Source organism: Phyllostomus discolor, chromosome 5 (genome assembly GCF_004126475.2).
Source record: "Phyllostomus discolor isolate MPI-MPIP mPhyDis1 chromosome 5, mPhyDis1.pri.v3, whole genome shotgun sequence".
Taxonomy (NCBI): domain Eukaryota; kingdom Metazoa; phylum Chordata; class Mammalia; order Chiroptera; family Phyllostomidae; genus Phyllostomus; species Phyllostomus discolor.
This window is the reverse complement of record NC_040907.2, coordinates 152,635,110-152,656,431: the sequence shown is the minus strand read 5'-3', so window position 1 is coordinate 152,656,431 and position 21,322 is coordinate 152,635,110. Positions and strand designations below refer to the sequence as shown.

General features: G+C 38.5%; 1 protein-coding gene across 2 annotated transcripts in view; it reads left to right on the top strand.

Annotated features, from left to right (window-relative positions):
* The window catches only part of ERLIN1 (ER lipid raft associated 1), a 38,452-nt gene that overhangs the window by 5,275 nt on the left and 11,855 nt on the right, over positions 1 to 21,322 (top strand). The window contains exons 4-9 of one of the 2 annotated variants that reach the window (XM_028513626.2): positions 550 to 596; positions 5,511 to 5,572; positions 8,326 to 8,451; positions 9,115 to 9,188; positions 17,396 to 17,454; positions 19,259 to 19,350. In XM_028513626.2, coding sequence (XP_028369427.1) covers positions 550 to 596; positions 5,511 to 5,572; positions 8,326 to 8,451; positions 9,115 to 9,188; positions 17,396 to 17,454; positions 19,259 to 19,350 — 460 coding nt within the window. The remainder of the gene's footprint in view (positions 1 to 549; positions 597 to 5,510; positions 5,573 to 8,325; positions 8,452 to 9,114; positions 9,189 to 17,395; positions 17,455 to 19,258; positions 19,351 to 21,322) is intronic. The other variant, XM_036027144.1, reaches the window with a different exon arrangement.

Genomic DNA, 21,322 nt, shown 5'->3' with positions numbered 1-21,322 from the left:
AGGAAGCAGTGCTATGGTGGCACTTCTGTTAAAAAGGAAATCGAACAGACCATTTGGGACATCACTGGGGCCTGTACTGAAATATTGACTATAACTTTTTGAGAAAAAGATTGCTATTCAGTTCAAGGTTACCTTTGAGTTGTAGGCTACTTGTATGCATTTAATATTTATCTTTTACCTTATCGTAAGCAGTAATATTAGCAGTGGAATCAGAGTTCAGAGCATGGGTCTTTATAGTGGTATCCTTGTGGGTAAGCCTTGTAGTTTGTAATCCTAGGCCATCTCCGGGCAAATAAGGGACTCAGAGGTTGAACACTGAAACTTTCCAGCCTGAGTCAAGCATTAGCTATAAACTATTTTGTCTCAAAGCTTTCATGTCTGCCAGGATAAAAAGAAATTAACTCTGATAGCAGATCTTTGGTGACTAAAATTGTAATGGAGCTCTCCTGTACTTACCTCTGAGTAGTTCTCCAGAGGTTTTCCCCTGGGACCGGTAGTTCTTCCACACTGTGTGTCCTGAGTATTGATGAGATGTTTTTACCTCCCCAGACAACACTGCAAACCGATGAAGTTAAAAATGTGCCTTGTGGAACAAGGTAAGCTTTCCCCTCACTAACCATCCTCCCTTTAGTGCAGATGGAGTTTTTCTTCATAAGCTGTGGTCACTTAAATATCTTTCAAAGAGACATGAAAGTATTGGGTTGACCAAAAAGTCCATTTAGGTTTCTCTGTAAAATAAAAGACACATTTTTCATTTTCACCAACAATTTTGTTGATTTGGATATTTTGAGTATGTTGGCTATCTCCTGCCATTGGCTTCTAGTGGGTAGAGGCCAAGGGTGCTGCTAAACATCTTCCAGTGCATAAGATGGCCCCACAGAATTTTTTGGCTAGAATGTCAGTACCAAGAAACTTCGCAAACTACTTTTGACACATTTCATCAGTCATAACATCTTCTCTGTACACTGCACAAATCTTTTTTTATGTTTCTGTTGCATTTTTACCTTTCATAAAATAATAAAGCATAATATGCTTAAAATGTGTTATCTTACACCATCTTTGATATTAAAATGGCTGCACAAAAATTCACCAATTTTGATGGGGGTTTTTTTAAGTGCTGATGTGACAGCTGTCCCAGTACCATCTAATAAAATGTTTTTGAATGAAGTGAAAGACAGCTAAGCACTGTTAGAGCATTTGTATGGAAAAAATGTAACAAACTTTTTGGCCAACCCAATAACTCCAGGAGATTTCTCTTCTGAGCGTTATTTGAGGGAAGCCCTATATCCAAATAGGAGCTTTCCACTTTAGGAGCCATTAAGGTGTTACTGAAAAGAACCAGCAGGCCTAACTTTGTATATCAGTACTGCCACATCTGCTTTATTGAGTTTTTTTAACTGAGGCTATTTTTTTAGCACTTTTTAGGTTTATAGCTAAATTGAACAGAAATTGTAGAATTCCCATATATTCTTTGCTGCCCCACATGCCTTTATTGACTTTGTTAAGCTTAGTTTCCTCCTTTGTAAATATTAGATAATAAAACCTGTCTTGGAGAGTTATTCTAAGGAATAGAATTACTCTATATATAAAGTGCCTAACCCACCCAGCACTTGATCCAGAGTAAGTGCTCAGTAACTGATAGTTTGAAATGAAATGATCTCACCTGTCATCTGTAGCATTAAAAGCCATCTAATTTAGAGTTTCTGATTCAGTAGGTCTGGAATGAGACCTGTGAATTTGCATTTCTAGTGGAAATTCCCAGGTAATGATAATGCTACTGGTCTTAGGACCTTACTTTGAAAGCATTGCCCTAAAGAATTTTAAGGAAGAAAGGCAAGCAAGGACCAAATTATTTCTAGAATATAATCAGTATGTTGAATTGTATCAAAACAAAATGTAAAATTGAAGGTATTTTTTAAATGCTATATTTTAAATGACTAAAATATCTATTACATGTCTGTATAAAAGAGGCTTTGACATCAATGGAAGGATGGAAATGTTGTTTAAAAGGGAACAAATTTCAAGTTCTCCCTGAATCTATCTATAACTCTCTGAGATGGATTCCCTTTAGAGATGACTCAAAATTGGCAGCTGGCAAGATTTTAGGTAAATTTTATATTCATCTTCCTGCTTTCCAATTTTTTTTCAGATTTTTTTTTAAATTTTGTGAGCATGTATTACTCTTTTTTATCAGGGAAACATGTCATTGTAAGTTGGTAGGAAGGCTTAGTTGTTCAGTTTCAAAACCTCTAACTTCACGTACCTCAAGTCAAAGTTCACATGCCCCTCAGGGTAGGCTAGGAAGTATAGGAAGCCACTAATTAACAAGACCTGTCTTTCTAGAATGTCAGTTTGATTTCAGGGGGAAATTTTTTTAAAATTATTTTTTATTGATTATGCTATTGCTGTTGTCCCAATTTTTTCCCTTTGTCCTCTTCCATCCCCTCAGGCCATCCACACATTATTGTTCATGTCCATGGGTCACACATACCAGTTCTTTGGTTTCTCCATTTCCTATACTGTACTTCACGTGGCTATGCTTGTAACCACCTACTTACACTTCCTAATCCCCTCACATTGTCACCCATTCCCTCACACCCCCTTCCCATCTGGCAGCCATCAACACGCCTCTTGTTTCTATGATTCTGTCTCTGTTCTTGTTTGCTTAGTTTTTTAGATTCGATTTTTGATAGAATTCTATTTTTTGCCATTTTATTGTTCATAATTTTGGTCATCTTCTTTTTCTTAAGTAAGTCCCTTTAACATTTCATATAGTAATGATTTGGTGATGGTGAACTAGTTTTTTCTTGTCTGAGAAGCTTTATCTGCCCTTTGATTCTGTGGCCTTGTGGGTTAAAGCCATCTTGGCTGTAGGTCCCCACTTTTCATGACTTTGAATATTTCTTGCCAATCCTTTCTAGCCTGCAAAGTTTCTGTTGAGAAATCAGCTGACAGTCTTATGGGGGCTCCCCTGTAGGTAACTAACTGCTTTTCTCTTACTGCTTTATAAGATTCTCTCTTTATTTTTAACCTTTGGCATTTTATTTTTATTCTTTTAAAGATTTTATTTATTTTTAGACGGGGGAAGGGAGTGGAAAGAAAGGGAGAGAAACATCAGTTGTGGTCATCTCTTGTATACTTCCTGCTGGGGACCTGGCCCATGACCCAGGCATGTGCCCTGACTGGGAATCAGACCGGCGACCCTTTGATTCACAGGCCAGCACTCAACCACCGAGCCACACCAGCCAGGGCAACTTTTGGCATATTAATTATGATGTGTCTTGAAGTGGGCTTCTGTGCATCCATCTTGTTTGGGACTTTCTGTGCTTCCTGGACTTGCATCTCTATTTCCTTCACCAAATTAGGGACGTTTTCTTTCATTATTTTTTCAAATAGATAACCAATTTTTTGCTCTTTTCTTCTGGCACCCCTATTACGTGAATGTTGGAATGCTTGAAGTTGTCCCAGAGGCTGCTTGCGCTATGCTTGTTTTAGGGGGTTCTTTTTTCTTGTTGTGTTTGGTTGTTTTTGTTTCTTTATGTTTCGAATCATTGATTCGATTCTTGGCTTTATCCACTCTACTCTTGTTTCCCTGTAAATTGTTTTTTATTTCAATAGTGTATCCTTTGTGTCTGACTGGATCTTTTTCATGTTGCTGAGGTCCTCGCTAAGTTCCTTGATCATCCTTATAACAGTGTTTTGAACTCTACATCTGATAGATTACTTATCTCCATATCATTTAGCTTTTTTCCTGGAGTTTTGATCTGTTCTTTTGTGCACCAGGTTTTTTTGTGTCCTTGTTTTGGCAGCCTCCCTGTGTTTCTATGTATAGGTGGAGCTACTTTGACTCCATTTCCTGGTAGTGTGGCCCAATGTAGTTAGGTGTCCTGTAGGGTCTAGTGGCACAGCCTTGCCTATTACCTAAGCTGCACCCTTTGTGTGGGTTGAGTACACCCTCCTCTTGTAGTTGATTGTTGTTGGCAGATCACTGGGAGAGACTTTCCCAGGCCAGTCAGCTACAGGGATTGGCTCTGACCACCTACCACCAGCCTCCAGCCTCCATAGAGGTTCAGCTATGCAGCAGCAGGGTGGTGGTGCTCCATGTCTGTAGCTTCCCACAGTGTGTGCAGGCCCTGGGGTTTACTGGGTGGTGCAGACCAAGGTCAGCCCCTACCTGTGTTTTTTCCAGGGCCACCCTGCCTGAGTCATAAAGCAGTCTGAGATGGCTGCTTCTCCTGCTGGGCTTGGAGATTCCCAGGGGAAGGCAAACTGTGAATCTAGGCTGGATGCTGCTAGTCCTGGGTTTGGGGCTCACTGAGGCCAGCTGTTACTTGTTTGAAAGGATTTAAGAAAGTTGTGCAGTATGAGCTGAGAACTGCAATTCATATGGAAGAGCAGTTTGGTTGTACCCATAAGTTGGGTGGAATGGAGTCTGTGGGGATCTCCAAGGTGGGTCAGACAGTGTTAGCCAAATTTGATGGAGTCTCAGATACAGCACCAGCTTGTCAGCTCTGTGGCTCTCGTGGGGGAGGGTTCAAAAAGGGGAAAATGGCTTCTGCTTGCCTTGATATCAGATACTTCAGCCTCTCCAAGTATACCACTGGTGCCTTTCAAGCTGCTACCCCAGTGCTGGAGCTCAGAGGGAGTGAGTCTGAGTAAATGAGTCCTGTGTGTGGGTTCTTTCAGAGGAACTGCTTGGGGCTCCACCAGTTTCTTCCACCAACTCAATTCCTGCTGGTTTTTGCAGCCAGAACTTGAGAGAACTTAATCTTCCTGGCTCTGGAACCTTGGGCTGGGACTCCTCAATCCCGAGATAGCCCTCTTGAATTTTTATCCACCATATGTGGGTGAAGGACTGGCCTGTCCCACGTCTGTGCCCCTCCTACCAGTCTGGATAAATGTGGTTTCTTTAATTCCGTAGTTGTCAGACTTTCCATTCAACTCGATGTCTGATGGTGCTGAGTGGTGGTTGGTCTGTGTTCTAGTTGTAGTTTTGATGTGGTTATACAAAGAGGCAAGCCATATTTGCCTATGCCTCTATCTTGACCAGAAGTCCAGAAAAATTTTCATACTAGAATAAATATGGACAAAACACAGATAAAAGCTATGGATGAATTATTAAGATAAGACAGGAAACCAAAAGAATTTTAGACAGTGGCTTGACTGTACCTCTTGAGGAACCATATTCTTGGTTTCTTGAAGGGAGACTTTGAGAAGAGCACTGCTTTACCTATTGGCCTCAGTTAATAAGGGCAAAATGCTAAGTAGCTTTAGGTTATAGGTTTAGTCTTCGTGTGAACAGGACAGAAGTGAACCTTTGTTACAAGAGGAACTAGGTGAGTATGCGTAGTTATTTGAGTAGTGGTTAGTGGAGTCATTTTAATCAGTATGTGCCTTAATATTTTCCTTCTAAATTTTATCTTGTGTTATATATTTAATGTTCTGGGATTATAATAGATTTGTATTTGGCTTACAGTGTTTCCTTTTTTTTTTTTTTTTTTCTTTTTTAGTGGTGGGGTCATGATCTATATTGACCGAATAGAAGTGGTTAATATATTGGCTCCTTATGCAGGTAGAGTACCAATCTTTTCTGTTTTTTTCAAAGTTATAATCAGAGTGTTTGTAACTTAAAACCTCATAGAGATTCCCTGGTGAATAGAAAGGTACTTTGAAAGTTTTATAATCTCATTTACTTCTGATATGTCTAAAAAAATAATCACTGGAATATTTTCCATTTCTAGGGAATGGTAGCAGAAATAGGTCACAAGTCTTGGCCAGAGTTGACTTTGTGTAACCGTATGGGTTACTCTTTGTTTTAAAGGGCAAGACAGTCAAGAATTTGTCGAAAGTAGCATTTTATGCATTCAGGATGAGATAATTTCCATGCATGCTAAAAATCTATAATTGATTAATTCCTGGTCACATTTATTTGTGACCATAGAAAAATCTTTTCTGGTTTAGATTTAGTATAATTTGTAAAGCAGTCTGAAAGTTCTCGGTGTGGGGAAAACATTTTCAGGGTAGAAGATGAAAACCCACAGAGACGGAGTGAGTACTGTTAAAAAACTTAATTAGTGGTGAAGAAAATCTGCCTTTTTGTTGTTTGTTAGATTTTCCCCCCAATTTTTTTGTGGCAAAATACACATAAATTATCTTAGCCATTTTTTAAATGTACAGTTCAGTGGTATTAATAAATACATTTACATTGTTATGCAACTGTCACCAACTCCATCTTCATAACTCTCTTCATCTTGGCAAAACTGAAACTCTGTACCCATTGAACGGTAACTCCCCATCTCCCCTTCTCTCCAGCCCCTGGCAACCACCATTGTACTTTCTGTGTCTGAGTCTTAACTGCTCTGAGTACCTCATATAAGTGGAATCATATGGTATTTGCCTTTTTGTGGCTGGCTTATTTCACTTAGCATTATGTTCTCAAGGTTCATCCATGTTGTAGCATGTATCAGAAAGTCCTTCCTTTTTAAGGCTGAATAGTATTGCATTGTGTGTGTATACCACGTTTTGTTTATCTATTCATCAATCAGTGGGCACTTGGGTTGCCTCCACATTTTAGCTATTGTGAATAGTGCTGCTCTGAACATGGGTATGTGTGGGTCTCTTCAGGACCCTGTTTCCCCTGTTTATCGGCCACACATTAAACACATTGGGACACATAATCACACACAAAAAATCTCATAATATTTTAAGTAAATTTATGACTTTGTGTTGGGCCGCATGCAGGCTGCGGTTTGGACACCCCTGTGGCCCTAAGGGGTTTTTATTTTACTTAAGATGTGATACCAGGTATATACTGGAATGTAAGGTCATGCTGAATTTCATGTCACAGGACAGGCATGAAGAGCAAAAGGATTTCCAAGCAGAGAGCAAACTGTATCATGGCCTAGTGGATCTGGATTATTTTGCAGTGATTATTTCCCTTGTCTTTTTTTATCTACTTTCCCTGGTAACAAATCAGTGGAATAGATTATGATGGAAAAATAGAAGACGGAGAGATTGCTGTTCTCTAGCCAGAGATAAAGAGAAAACTATTAGATCACCAGTTCATTTGGAAATGACTGAGCAAATGAATTAGCAACTACTTATTGATGTCCAGTCTATCAGGGGAAGGCCATTGGAGAAAATCCTTGGGTCTGAAGGGAGAAAACAGCATGTTGTTTTTAATTTTTTACTTTTCAATTATAGCTAACGTACAATAATTAGTTCTAGGTTTACAACCCAGTGATTAGACAGTTAGTTACGTAAGTTACAAAGGGATCACCTCGATAAACCTAGGGCCCATTGACACCACACATATTACAGTCATTTCAGTATTATTGACTATTCTCCATGCTGTACTTTACATCCTGATGACTCTTGCATAACTGCCAAGTTGTACTTAATCCCTTCACCTTTTCCAACCAACCTCCTAACCCCCATATTTTAATAGGTAAAGCACAGGTTCTGGTATGGTCTAGTATGTGCCCTTAGGCACATTTCTGAAATTCTCTTTCTCAGTTTCCTCAATTAGATTTTTTGGTGAGAATTAAATGCTAATATATGTAAATTGCCTGACACAAAGTGTGGACCAAAATATGTTAGCTTATTTCCATTTTAGCCTGGTGTCTTTTTAATAGGCTTTAAAAACTGCTTTTTTGAAAATGGTCTTTTGCAGCCACTTCCTTCTTTCATTCCCACTATTCCTCAGTTAGTTCAGGACTTCTTAGCTAAGCTTTTGCTTTTTAGTGCAGTGGAACTTGCTTCATTCCAGAAGGCTGTTCAGAAGCCATTTGTTCAAAACCCGAATCTCCTTTGTTTGTCACCTGGGAGACACGTGTCTGATCATGCAGACATCAGCATGAAAGGGTTGTTCAGTCGAGAACCGAAGTTTTGTTCGACAACAGGGACATTTTTTCTGTGAACATCTTGGTGGAGACTGAAGTGTTTGAGGTGTGAGATGCATGAGAACTGAGGTTGGACTAATTGCCTCATGCGTTCCTGTCTCTGGTCTCTGTGCCTCACAGTCCACCTTCACTTCGCTGCCAAAGTACAGATCTGATTGTGCCGTGCCCTTGCTTGAAAACAATCAGTTCCTTATTACCTCCAACATATGTAGACTCTTCTTAGTATGGAAGTTGAAGCTTGCCTATTAGGATTGCAAATACAGTGATAAATTGAGCACAAGGAACATACCAAGGTTTTTGAGTTGGGTTTCATGTCTTCACTGTTTTGTTGGTACTTTCCCGCATGTGTGTTATATCAGCATAACTTTTACCTTGGCTACATTAGAAGATACATAGCTAAACATGGATTGTACCTCTCCTTCAGTGTTGGATATCGTGAGGAACTACACTGCAGACTATGACAAGACCTTAATCTTCAATAAGATCCATCATGAACTGAACCAGTTTTGCAGCATCCACACACTTCAAGAAGTTTATATTGAATTGTTCGGTCAGTGTCTTATTTGTTTTAAATATGTAAAAACTAATTGGAAATCTTGTTCAACTCATTTATGGATGCTATAATTAGTAAACATTATGCTATTTGAACATATTTGTAAAGATTTTATTTTTTAGAGAGGGGAAGGGAGGGAGAAAGAGAGGAAGAAAAATATCAATGTGTGGTTGCCTCTCTCGAGCCCCCTACTGGGGACCTGACCCGCAACCCAGGCATGTGCCCTCACTGGGAATAGAACCAGCAACCCTTTGGTTCAAAGATGGGTGCTCAATCCATTGAGCCATACCAGCCAGGGCCTTTTTTTTTTTTTTTTTTTTAAATGAGAATCAGGATACATGTTAAGTAACAATACTGAGTTGGTATTCTCCAATGGAGATCTAGGAGATTCTAGGAGAATCGAAGTCAGTGGAGACCTAGATTCTCCATTTATTGGATCAACTTAATTTTTTTGATGATTCCTCATACTTTCTCCCACACAACAGGAAAAATTATATATAACATATATTTGTTTTCATATATATGTGGAGCACTTGAAGCTCTATAAAAGAACCATGGAAATTTTAGATCTAACAATGACTGGTTTTGTTTCAGTATCAATACAGTGTAAAAATCATTTTTAAGTGTCATGAAAGCTGTTGTTTTTGACTTCAAAAACAGATCAAATAGATGAAAACCTGAAGCAAGCTCTGCAGACAGATTTAAATGTCATGGCACCCGGCCTCACCATACAGGTAAGCCTTTTTCCTAGAGAAATTCTCTGGGTATTTGAGAGTTTTGAATTTAATTGCCATTTCATCAGACTGTTTACTCAGCAGTTATTTAATTAAAGTGCTGTGTGGTTTGTAGAATACCTTACTCAGTTTGACTTTAGGTTTCTGCCAAAATAAAATACTCTTATACCTTATCTCGATCTGTTAGAGGGAACAGATAAGCTAAGGCTCTTTTTTTTTTTTTAAGTATTTTATTTTATTTTATTTTATTTTATTTTTTAAATATATTTTATTGATTATGCTATTACAGTTGTCCCATTTTTCCCCCTTCTCTCCCCTCCACCCTGTACCCCCTCCCACCCACATTTCCCCTTTTAGTTCATGTCCGTGTGTCATACTTATGAGTTTTTTTAGTTTCTACATTTCCCGTACTATTCTTGCCCTCCCCCTATCTATATTCAACCTACATTCCATGCTACTTATTCTCTATACCTTTTCCCCCCTCTCTCCTCCTCCCACCCCCCTGCTGCTAACCCTCCATGTGCCCTCCATTTCTGTGGTTCTGTTCCTGTTCTAATTGTTTACTTAGTTTCTTTTGGTTTTGCTTTAGGTGTGGTTGTTAATATTTGTGAGTTTGCTGTCCTTTTACTACACATGTCTTTTCTTTATCTTCTTTTCTTAGATAAGTCCCTTTAGCATTTCATAAAATAAGGGCTTGGTGATGATGAACTCCTTTAATTTGATCTTATCTGAGAAGCACTTTATCTGCCCTTCCATTCTAAATGAGAGCTTTGCTGGATAGAGCAATCTGGGATGTAGGTCCTTGTCTTTCATGACTTGGAATATTTCTTTCCAGCCCCTTCTTGCCTGTAAGGTCTCTTTGGAGAAATCAGCTGACAGTCTGATGGGAACTCCTTTGTAGGTGACTGTCCCCTTACCTCTTGCTGCTTCTAGGATTCTCTCCTTCGTTTTTACCTTGGCTAATGTAATGATGATGTGCCTTGGTGTGTTTCTTCTTGGGTCCAACTTCTTTGGGGCTCTCTGAGCTTCTTGGATTTCTTGGAAGACTGTTCCCTTTGCCAGATTGGGGAAGTTCTCCTTTATTATTTGTTCAAATACGTGCTCAATCTGTTGCTTTTCCCCTTCCGATTCTGGTACCCCTATAATTCGGATATTGGAACGTTTAAAGGTGTCTTGGATGCTCTTAATCTTTTCCTCAATTTTTTGAATTCTTATTTCATTATGCTTTCCTGCTTGGTTGATTCTATCTTCCTTCTGGTCCACTGTATTGTTTTGAGACTCATATTCCTTCCTTTCACTATTGGCTCTCCTCCGCGTGTCTTCCTGCATCTATTTTTATGGTAGTCTGCATTCTTTCATCTAAATTTCGTCCAAAATCAACCAGTTCCGTGAGCTTTCTGATCACCAGTGTTTTGAACTGCGCATCTGATAGATTGGCTAATTCTTGGTCACTCAAAAGGATGAGTCCTGGGGGACTGATCTGCTCTGTTGAAAACATATTTTTTTTCCCCGTCTCTCCTTTTTTTTTCCGGTCTGGTTGCTCTTGTTACGGTGGTGGGCGGAGCCTTAGGTGCTCACCGGGGCTGGGCACCCCGGTCGCTAGATTGTGACGTTATATGTGGGGGCTGGGCGGCAGCGGGAGTGGGGCGGGAGAAAACAATGGCGGTAGTTCCGTTCCCCTGGACTCAGACCCTTGTCTGGGCTTCTGGGCCGTGAGCTCTGCCCTGGTCCACAATCGCTACCCCTCTGGGTGTGCCAGCCGCAGCTTGCGTACTCAGGGATCACCGCTGCCTTCTTGTGCCCCCGGATGGCTTTTGCGCCGATTTCGCGCCAAACCTTCCCCCGACCTCCGCGTGCCACAGACCCGAGCCAGCCCCACGCCCGCCCAGCTCGTCTTCTCCTACCAGTCCGGATGAGCGTGTCTACTTCAACTTCTTGACTGCCCGACTTCCATTCAGATAAATCCTCTGCCGGATCTGGGTGTTATTCTGATAGTAAATTATTGTTGTAAATTATTGGTTTTCTAATCTTGGTTGTACGAGGAGGTACGGTGCGTCCACCTATTCCTCCATCTTGCCGGAAGTCCCCAGGCTCTTAAACGGAAATAAAATCCACATACTCTGATGTGTTGAGGCATTACTGAGATACAGTGATGGTTATAAATCAGTGTAAGAGTATTCCTTGCCCTCAGTAAGATTATGAAAAAGGATTTCAAGTATAAGATTTAAACAATAGTAATTCTAGACAAAGGAAATGTCCTGAAGTATTCATTGACAAATCAGATGATTAGTGCTATAGGAATTTGAAATGAGAGAACATTTCAAGAGAATCTGTCTAGAACAACTATGATTGAGTTAGGATTTTAGGTAGGTCTGGAATTAATAGAATTTACATGGGGGAAAGGAGTACAGGATGTATTTCAAGTGGATGGGATGGCCTGAGGAAAAGCAAGGTAGCGGATAGCGGTGGCAGTGGTGGCCATCACATTGGGAGATAGAACAGTGAGAGGTTATATATATGGGGTCATTAGTTTTTCAGATTGGTTTGAAATCCATTAGTGGATTCTAAAATCAGTTTTAGTGTCATAACCAGTGCTTTTGTAAAATGGAATTGAATAGGAAAAGAAGTTAGTGCATGCAATGTAGTAAGTTTTAAGTGTCATTCTGTGAAACTTTTGTATTATGTAAATACGAGGGTAGGTGTTTCTACTGGGTGTCACTGTAAAATGTGTTTCTTACTGTGGTCATAGTCAGTAACATTTGAAAGCCATGGCTTCTCCAGTATCGTTTCTCAGAATTTCTAGGTTAGTTGATCGTGGTGGTGAACATTACTGCAGCTAAAGATAAAGCTCTTTGGTGTCACATGTCTCAATTGTCGCATTGCTACTGAAAGTGTGCATTCACTGTGAGTGAGTGTGCATTATCTCATAAACAAGACTGGAAAGGCGAGTAGGGTTTTCCTGTCCTCATTCATATTGTGCCATTGTCTCTGAAAGGTGCCTGAGGGGGAGCCTCCAAAGTTAAGGGGTCATTTGAAATATGTTCAGAGCTAACTTTGTAAAATTCTCTTGGTTGTATATTCAGCTGTGGCTGGAGTAGCTTTTCAAGTTTAAATATAATAAATGTGAATGTCATAGATTCTTGGATTCTGCCATGTTGTTACTTAGAACTGTAGCTCATTCTTTTTAACAGCTGCCTAGAATCCCTTGAAAATCCCTTGCCTTTTATTTTGTAACCATTTCCCTATCGGTTTCCTTTTTTTATTTGCTGTTAGTAAACAATAATGTAGTTAACATTCCTGACACATCTCCTTTTATGTACAAATTATCTTTCAGAGTGGCTGTACAAATCTACATTCGAAGCAATCAGACATGTTAATTTTTGCTAAATAGATAGGTGTGAAGTTTTCTCTTTTTGATTTGCATTTCCTTAGTTGTTATTGTTAAGCACCTTTTCTCTCTTTTTTTCTTCACCATTTGTACTCTCCTCTTTCAATTGTTTGCTCATATCCTTTGCCCTTTTATCTGCTGGATTTTTTTTCTTACTGACTTGTAGTAATACTTTGTATATTCTGGATATTTTCATATACATGTTATATAGTATGTTGTAAAAAAATTGTAAGGGAGGGATGGGTGGGCTGTCTGGAATGGGAGTAAAAGGGAGAAAACCGCACTTGAACAACGATTAAAATAAAGTAAACTTATTAAAAAGTTAGATATTAGGAAAAAGATGAATAACAAAGTGAAATTAACCTATAATCTTTATATGTTTGTTTATAAGTATAAATAATGTTACAGTGTTAAACTAAAGTGGAATCATGCCATAGTCTCTTTTTTCACTTACAGTGTATGAGCATGTAAGCATCTTTTCAAGTCAGAAATACAGATTTGAGGCATTATCACTTTTAATGGTTTTATTTCATCTCTACAGCTTCCAGTTTTTACTGTTACGTTCATGTTGCAATGACCAAGCTTATTACAGACATCTTTTAAAATCCTTCCCTTAGCATAAATTCTTAAATGTGGGATTGATGTGTCAAAATGTATCCCCATTTGGGGACTTTTTGATGCATATTGCCAAATTGCCTTTCAGAAGAATTTGAACGGCTTATACTCGCCCATCAGCAGTGTTGGTCAACTGTAGCGTCCTACACGTTTGATTGTGTGATTGGACCCAAATAATCAGCTGTTGCATACCTGCTCTCTTAACCATTTTGGAGAAAATTAATCTGGTCTTTTGTATTAATTACTGAGGTTGAATGCCTAGGCTATTTACTGGCTGTATTTCATTTATGAATTGTTTATTGTGTTTGCTCATTTTTTAGTTGTTGACCTGTTTTTTTCCCTTGATTTAAACAAGCTGTTTTTTTTAAATATTTTCTACTTTCTTTTTAAGATTTTATTTAATTATTTTTAGAGAGGGAGGGGAGGGAGAGAGAGAGAAACGTCAATGTGCGGTTGCTGGGGGTCATGGCCTGCAACCCAGGCATGTACCCTGGCTGGGAATCGAACCTGCGACACTTTGGTTTGCAGCCTGCGCTCAATCCACTGAGCTACGCCAGTCAGGGCTAAACAAGCTATTTTTAGTAAGTTAATTATCACGACTTTTAAATGCATAGGAAGCTCTTTATGAAATTATTTTAGTATTTTTTCTTTATGGGGTTTTGCAATGCTGGCATGCTTTAAGAGCTTTTCACCACTTTTAAAATACAGAACTTGAATAAAATCAAATTATATTTTTCTTTACTTTTATAGTTGTATTTTTACCTTTAAATCTTGAACTCATGCAGAACCCATTTGAGGTCAATGGGGAGGCAGGGCTCTAATCACCGCTCCCCCCCCCCCCCCCCCCCCCCCCGCAACACCATCAATTTGGTAACAACAGTAATTCTGAGTAATTTGTGCTTCCGTCTCCCCCGTGTTTGACATGCCTTTGTGTTGTACGCTGAGTTCCATTATATAGTTGGGGGGAAGTTGGACTTTATTCTGTTCCATTGATCTTTCTATTTTCTATCCTTTGATTAGTTATTGAGGCCTTGCTCTTTTCCCGTCAAATCTACTTATTCTCTCCCATTTTTTCCCTTCTTGTTAGTAAATGGCACCTTCTTCCCCTAAGACCAATCTAGATGCCTGGGAGGCATTTTTGACCCCCTTATCCTAACACCTGACCAGTCCCCATATCCTACCACAGGAATCCATCTAACACTGTTCACAGCTCCATCTTCACTGCCACCTCCTTAGCCTGAGTCCGTCTCCTGGACTTCTGCACTAGTCTGTCTTGTCCACACTTTCATTTCTACTCTTATCCATGTCATTTTCTTCACAGCAGCAAGAAGGATCTCTGAAAGTTAACATATATTTGTTGTTTATGTAAAAAGTTATTGAGTGAGAAAAATATCACTTTATATAATACGTTTTTAAACTGGTAAATCAAAGCCTTCATTGTTTTGGTTGCCTTAGTCTTGCTATAGTTTCTTATGATACTTGGAATGCATTTCTAGAACTTTTAAGCCTATTTTTCAGCCTTTCTATTTTTAACACATTACTCTGTGGTTATGATAATGCAATGTTTTATTCACCTTTAAAATCCAGTAAGTTAGATTATCTTTTTAAAACTAATGGTTGTTAATATTTCTGCCAGAAGAGTTTTCATTATTGATATTTTTAAGTTCTATCAGTTATCTTGACTGGTGTATAAGTTTTAAAATTGGAAACATAGATAATGGCATTACTTAATCACATCATCATTTTTGTTTCTTTTAGAATATTTAACCCATGTGAGAAACTCCTCTCTCTAAGAACACTTTCAAAAAAAAGAGAAAACTACAGCAAAAAAAAAAAAAGAAACTCCTCTCCCAAATTAAATTAATATGCAAGGATTTAATGAGTTTTAATGCTGTTAAATATGTAGTAGTTTTTTTAAGCATTAAGGTATGCAAATGATTCTTGGGGAATTTATTGTATATGTACAAGTTTGCTGAATTCATTGTCTCTAGTAAATTTTTGTTTAATTTCCTTAGCATGTGTTGGGGGGGCTGTTTATGTGTGTGTTAAAAACACTTACTCTGCCTTCTTAACTAAGCGTATAGTACATTGTCATTGACTATAGGTGAAATGTACAGCAGACCTCAAGAGCTATTTTTCTTGCTTAACTGAAACTTTGTGAATTTTCTCTGATTTTTTTTTAGTTATATAATTACACCAGAATAAAAATCTTGATTTCCCCTTCCATAGCCTAGTATTTCCCAGTCCCCAAATCATCCTATTTTAATTCTTCACATAATAAGTATCTGAAATTCTCTTATTTATTTGCTCTTTGTTGTTGTCTGATGTGTTTTCTCCCTCTTCAATTTTAAATTCCATGACAGCAGTCTCGCCTTGTTCATTGACATATCCACAGAACAAACAGCACCTGGCACAGACTAGGCACCAATTCATATTTCTTGTTAAATGAATATTCTCTGTAACAACCATTATTTTCATTTTTCCCTTCTCTATAGCTGTACCCAGTTTTTCTTGAACAGCTACTTTGGCAAATTAGAGTGGTAAAAATAGGCAATCTTGGTATTTTTTTTCCCATGTTATTTAGGAGAGAGACTAGATTATATGCTAGCTTTTGGTTTAAACTATATGGTTATTACTCAGGGATCAGTTTCAACAGATAAATTTATTTCATCAGCTTTTTTTTATCCTTTCTCTAGTCACTTTGTGTGTTCATTTGGGCCATTGTTTGGGGTTTTTTAAATTTCTTAAATTTCTTGTGATGCAACTTACTCATGGTATCTGTTCCAGGTGTTTATAATTTCACATATTTGAAAATTATGAGATTTCCCAAGATTGGCAAGCATACCAGTATGTTCTTCAACCTAGTACAGCAAGATAGAAGTCTACAGAAAGCAGTTCTATTTTGTGCTTCTTTTTATCCGACTAAAAAGTTAGATGGCTAGTGTCTTAAATGCAATGTGACAGTGCTTCCCTTTGAATCATATTAAAAGGTAATGGAAGTCGTCTGTATTTCTTAGTCACATGGTGAAATCTGGCATTTCTCACAAATTCTGGCTCTGAATTTTTGTCTCCTGGGTATCTCCACAAGTGGTTCTTTATGGTCTCACATGGTTGACCTTCAGGGTGTAATGAGCCCCCACCTTGTGGCCCCCAGTTTCTTACTCCATTTCATTCTAATTTCTTGTATTTGTTGTAGTTATGACAGTCTTTGAAATTACATAGATTTGTTCTCTTTCATGTAGGGAAGGCTGTGTTTCTTAAACATTTTAAAAAGTCTTTTTTCAAGTGTCTTAAAACAAGAGTATATTTAAAGTCTTTGTTTCTTAAAAGTTTAGCCAGTTTTCAGAGGAAAATTAACTTTCTTCAGACCAGCAAAGTGTTTTGTGTATGTTTGCAGTATAGGAGGGGAGTGAGGGATGTTTAGCTAGTAAATTCAAAAGGTTCTGAGAGATCAAATCCTAATGTACAAAAGCCAGCCTTCAAAAAAAATGTACTTTCAAAGGAGACAATGTAATTATTTCAAAGTTCACTGGTTAGGAAAACAAAGTTTCTAGTAAACAGTGTCTCCAAAGGGAAGTTGAGATTCTAGAAAGAATATAAGCTCTTAGTTGAGACTTATTTTCTTTCTGCCTTTGGCTGTTTGTTTATAGCGAGTCCTGAGTGATTGTTGGTTTAAAAAGTGGTAAATTCATTTACTGCTCACTATGTTAAGTAGCATATACGACCACTGTAAGTTGCATAGTGATCAGTCTGACACTGTGCAGCTGATCAGTAAGTTGCATTTACTGATCACTACGTTAAGTTGCATATATGATTTGTTGTTTTTACTGCTTTCTACTTGACAATTTAAATCTTAGAATTTTGTCTTTTATTTCTTTGGTTTGAAAATTGCAAAAGGAAACAAAAGTATCCAACTAAAGAGCTCCGCAAAAGGTCTTAGAGGGGGTTGATTTCCTCCAGTGGTGGAGTGGCTTTTCCTGCAGCCAGGCTTGCTTTTGTTTTTTAGGAAACAAGAAGCAGCTTATCCTTGATTATTGGTGTGATGGCTGAAAAGTAGCTTTTCTCATGGGATCCCCACAGGTGTTAGTAGGCAGCTATGTCGTAGTTGTTTTGTTAGTTTAATTTGAGGAGCCCTTCTGTAAAAGATTTAGTTTGAAGATTTATTTTTCAAATATACTTTGGCTTTTTCACTTTTATTTTTTAGGCTGTGCGTGTTACAAAACCAAAAATCCCAGAAGCCATAAGAAGAAATTTTGAGTTAATGTGAGTAATATGCATGGGATCCCAATATTTTATTTAGGGCTGTCTACATAGTAATACACCAGTCCAGAGGAAACGCATGTGAGATACTACACTCTGGGGTGTGTTGTATATCTGTCTTCCATACTTTAGTTCTAGTGATACTGCCTATTCTAGTGTCGTATTTCCCACCAGACTCTTTGTTTTCTCTTTATATCATGGACATTTCAGGAGCAGCTTCAGTGGCTAAGGATGCAGCTTGCTGTAGAACTATTGTTGGAAGCCTAAGGAGCCATAATTTTGTTGTGAATAATACCTTGAATTAAATGCTAGTAGGCGAGAGAAACAGTCCTAGCTATTGAGGTTGAAGAGAGCGCCTGTATTCTGTTAACTGTGTTACAGTGATAAGAAGAGACTCTTTATTGATATGACATTTGGTTTGTATGTGATTGTGTATCTAAATATAGATCTGGAGAAGCTTTTCCTGAGTTTACTCCTGGTGGTATTCTCTTTTATGTGTCCAGGGCTGACTGGATACGGGAAATTACTTGGGTGACATGTTTCTAAGTGCTTTGGAAGATCCCTGCTGGGAGAATACCTACTACAGTTCAAATGGCAGTATTATTCTCATATGACAGGCTGAGAAGAAACAAAAGCATTTAGGAAATTTGATTGGCATGTTAAGAGGAAAAATGTGAAATGCTGAAAAGTAACTTTGCAAGCAAGATGTCTGAATACAAGGGGCCCAGGGTGTGATGATACTTTATGGAGTGATATACTTCTGAGTCCTGTTGTTCCCAAGTCTGTACCTTCTATTCAGTTTTATTTCCATTTTTTTTCCTTGTAGAAAAGGAACTCTTTTGAAACTTTTAAGCACAGTGTCAGACTGATCAGATCAGGGTCTCACCTATTTGTAGAAAAAATACTTATTGAAGGCCATGTGTGGTCTTAGGCTTTCAATATGATGGCTTCTGGTGATGGCAAGATGAATTCTATGTGTTCTCTGCCCTCAAATTCCTCATCATATCCAGAATGTCACTTGAGATCTTTATGGATGTTGGAAGGAGGAAAGGGAAGAACTTCGGGTACATGTTTTGGGGAAACCATTGGAGTTACTTTTCAGATAATTCTGGATCTTGCCTAGTTCTATACACTATTGGATTTCGAGAATTAAAGGCACCTTGGGATCATGGTGTCTAACCTTCCATGTGGTCACTCAGTTGCCACCTGTACATGCATAGTGCTAGGCCAGCCACTTCCATTATTAGAAAGCTCAGATTCTTAGAAATTTTTTTCTTACACCGAGCCCCAGTTCACTGCCTAGTACCATAAACAGCCATCCAGTTACATCTTTTGTACAGCAAATAAGGCCACTGCACAGGGGTGTCTGTCTAAGGAGGGCCTGAAATCCAGCTCCTTTCTGCTTGTCAAACTGTGCACCTAAGGGGCTGCATTTTCCCGGAGGTTGATACCTTTTTACTAAGTGGCCCAGATGTGCTGCATTAGCTAGCTGGAGGCCCAACAGCAAAGGAAGCATTGTATACTCCAGATACTTCCAAATCACATGCTACAGTTAGAGGAAAAGTTCAGATTAAGATCACATGCACTAAATTTGATTCCTATTTCTGGGTGGCTTTGGGCAAATCATATAACCTTTCAACCTCAGATTCATTATATGTAAAATAGAATAACACCCTGGTTACCCACTTAATGGGTCAAAAAGTTCCTTTTGGAGATGATTCTCTGACCGCCCCCCACCCCCATAGAGTCAGCATTAACAGCCAATGACTGCACATCATTTCTAATATTTATAATATTTTGTCCACAGGGAGGCTGAGAAGACAAAACTTCTTATAGCTACCCAGAAACAGAAGGTGGTGGAGAAAGAAGCTGAGACAGAGAGGAAAAAGGCTATTATAGGTATTTGGATTTCTTTCTGAAAGGTTGTCTGTAAGTACAGGTATTGTGAGTTTGTCCTGTGCTTTGTCAGCTTCATGTTAGATATTACTAGGACTCAAATAAGATAGCATCATACATAGTTTAGAATTCTGGAAACTTCTTTATACAGTCAGGTGTCCTAAAGCCTTTAAAGGCAGAGGAGGCCAGTACCTGAGTGTTGAAGCTGTGCACCGAGTTGTGTCTTTCTCCAGGACGGGGTGCGGCTTGGGGGCAGCTCCAGCCTCTGTGGATTAGGGCTTTTGTGTATACAAATTAAGAATGGAGAAGTTTTGCGCTGAAGCCCATGATTACAGTTTGCATCCTTGCTGTTGTCATGCACCTAGTTGTATCTGGATAAATAAATACAGTGGTCTTGAAAGCAGCAGGATCATTTTGAATCAGTGACTTCCCTGACACTCAGCGATGCTGTGTTATTAGACTGCCATCTTAGGCTCCCAGTTTTTTGTTCCTTGGATGCTGAAAGTTTAAGGAGTTTTTCATCACATATTTCAAATATACAGAATGTACAGAGAACAGTATAATGAAGGCTTAACTTTTTGCCAACTTTCCTTCAGATCATATTTGCTTTAGGAAAAAATGTATCTGTTGGAAGCCTCCTCTGTACCCCTCCTTGGCCTTATTTCTTGACCTGTCCGCCCAGGGTAGCTTCCATTCTGAGGCTGATGTTTCTTTTTCTGCCCATGTTTTTACAGTTCCACTGTAAGTATGTAATAAACAATTCACAGATTATTTTAAACTGCAAAATGGCATTGAACTCTACCTTTTCTTTCACAACTTGCCTTTTTAAACTAATGCTGCTTAAGTTTTATTCATATTGATACATGAAGATCTAGTTCATTTTTAACTACTGAGTATTTTCTACTATGAGCGAACCTCAAGTTTATTCTGATGGATTGATTACTAATGAAGAGTGAGGTAGTTTCTGGTTTTTCCTTATACAAAGAGTGCTGCAGCAATGCCCTTCCCAGCTCTCTGCACACACATGCAGGGTTTTCGTGTTCCTAGAGTTGGGTTACTCAGCATGTGGACGGGTCAGCGCCCTGCCACCAGCTTTTTGTTTCTGGTTCACAGCGAGAGGAGCACAGAAATGGAGAATGGGTATTCAGAAGTTCTTAGGGAGCAGTTTTGGTGGTGTTTTTTTTATGTCTGTTGAACCTAATAATAAAAAACTGGAGCTTGTGCTTTTGTTATCAGACTTTTTTGAATTTATGCCACTTTGATGGTGGACATTGTATCACATTATTTCAGTTGAATTTCCCCCATTAATCTGAAGTTAAATATTGTTTATTGGTCTTTCAGGTTTCCCTCTTGTAGTGTACAAGTTGCCTGTTAATGTCATCAGTCTATTATTTGATTACTTCTTTTGAATTGATTTGTAGAAGTTTTTTATGCTTTCTGGATATTAATTCTTTCCCAGGTTTAGGCACTGCAAATATCTTCTCTCAATTTGTGGCTTGACTTTGAACTTTATGTTTCTGACATACATGTATATTTAATTTTCAGGTAATCAGATTCATCAATTTTTTCTTTTCTCATCTGTGCTTCTTCTTGTCTTGTTTAAGAATTCTTTCTTAGCCCCAAGTAATAATTTTATTCTAAAAGTCTTATCATTTTGCTTTTCATATTTAAGTCTTGAATCAATCTGGACTTGATTTTAGTGTTTAGTGTGACATAGGAATTCAGTTTTATTTTTTTCCAGTGGCAAGCCAGTTGGCTTCAGACTGTTTATTAAATAGTTCGTTATTTCCTCTACTTCTTTTTTTTTTTTAATTTTTATTTATTGATTACAGAGCAGAAGGGGAGGAGAGAGAGATTTGTTGCTCCACTTATGTATGCATTCTTTGGTTGCTTCTAGTATGTGCCATGACTAGAGTTTGAACCTGAAACCTTGGTGTCTTGGGATGAGCATCTGAACTACCCCAGGGCATTTCCT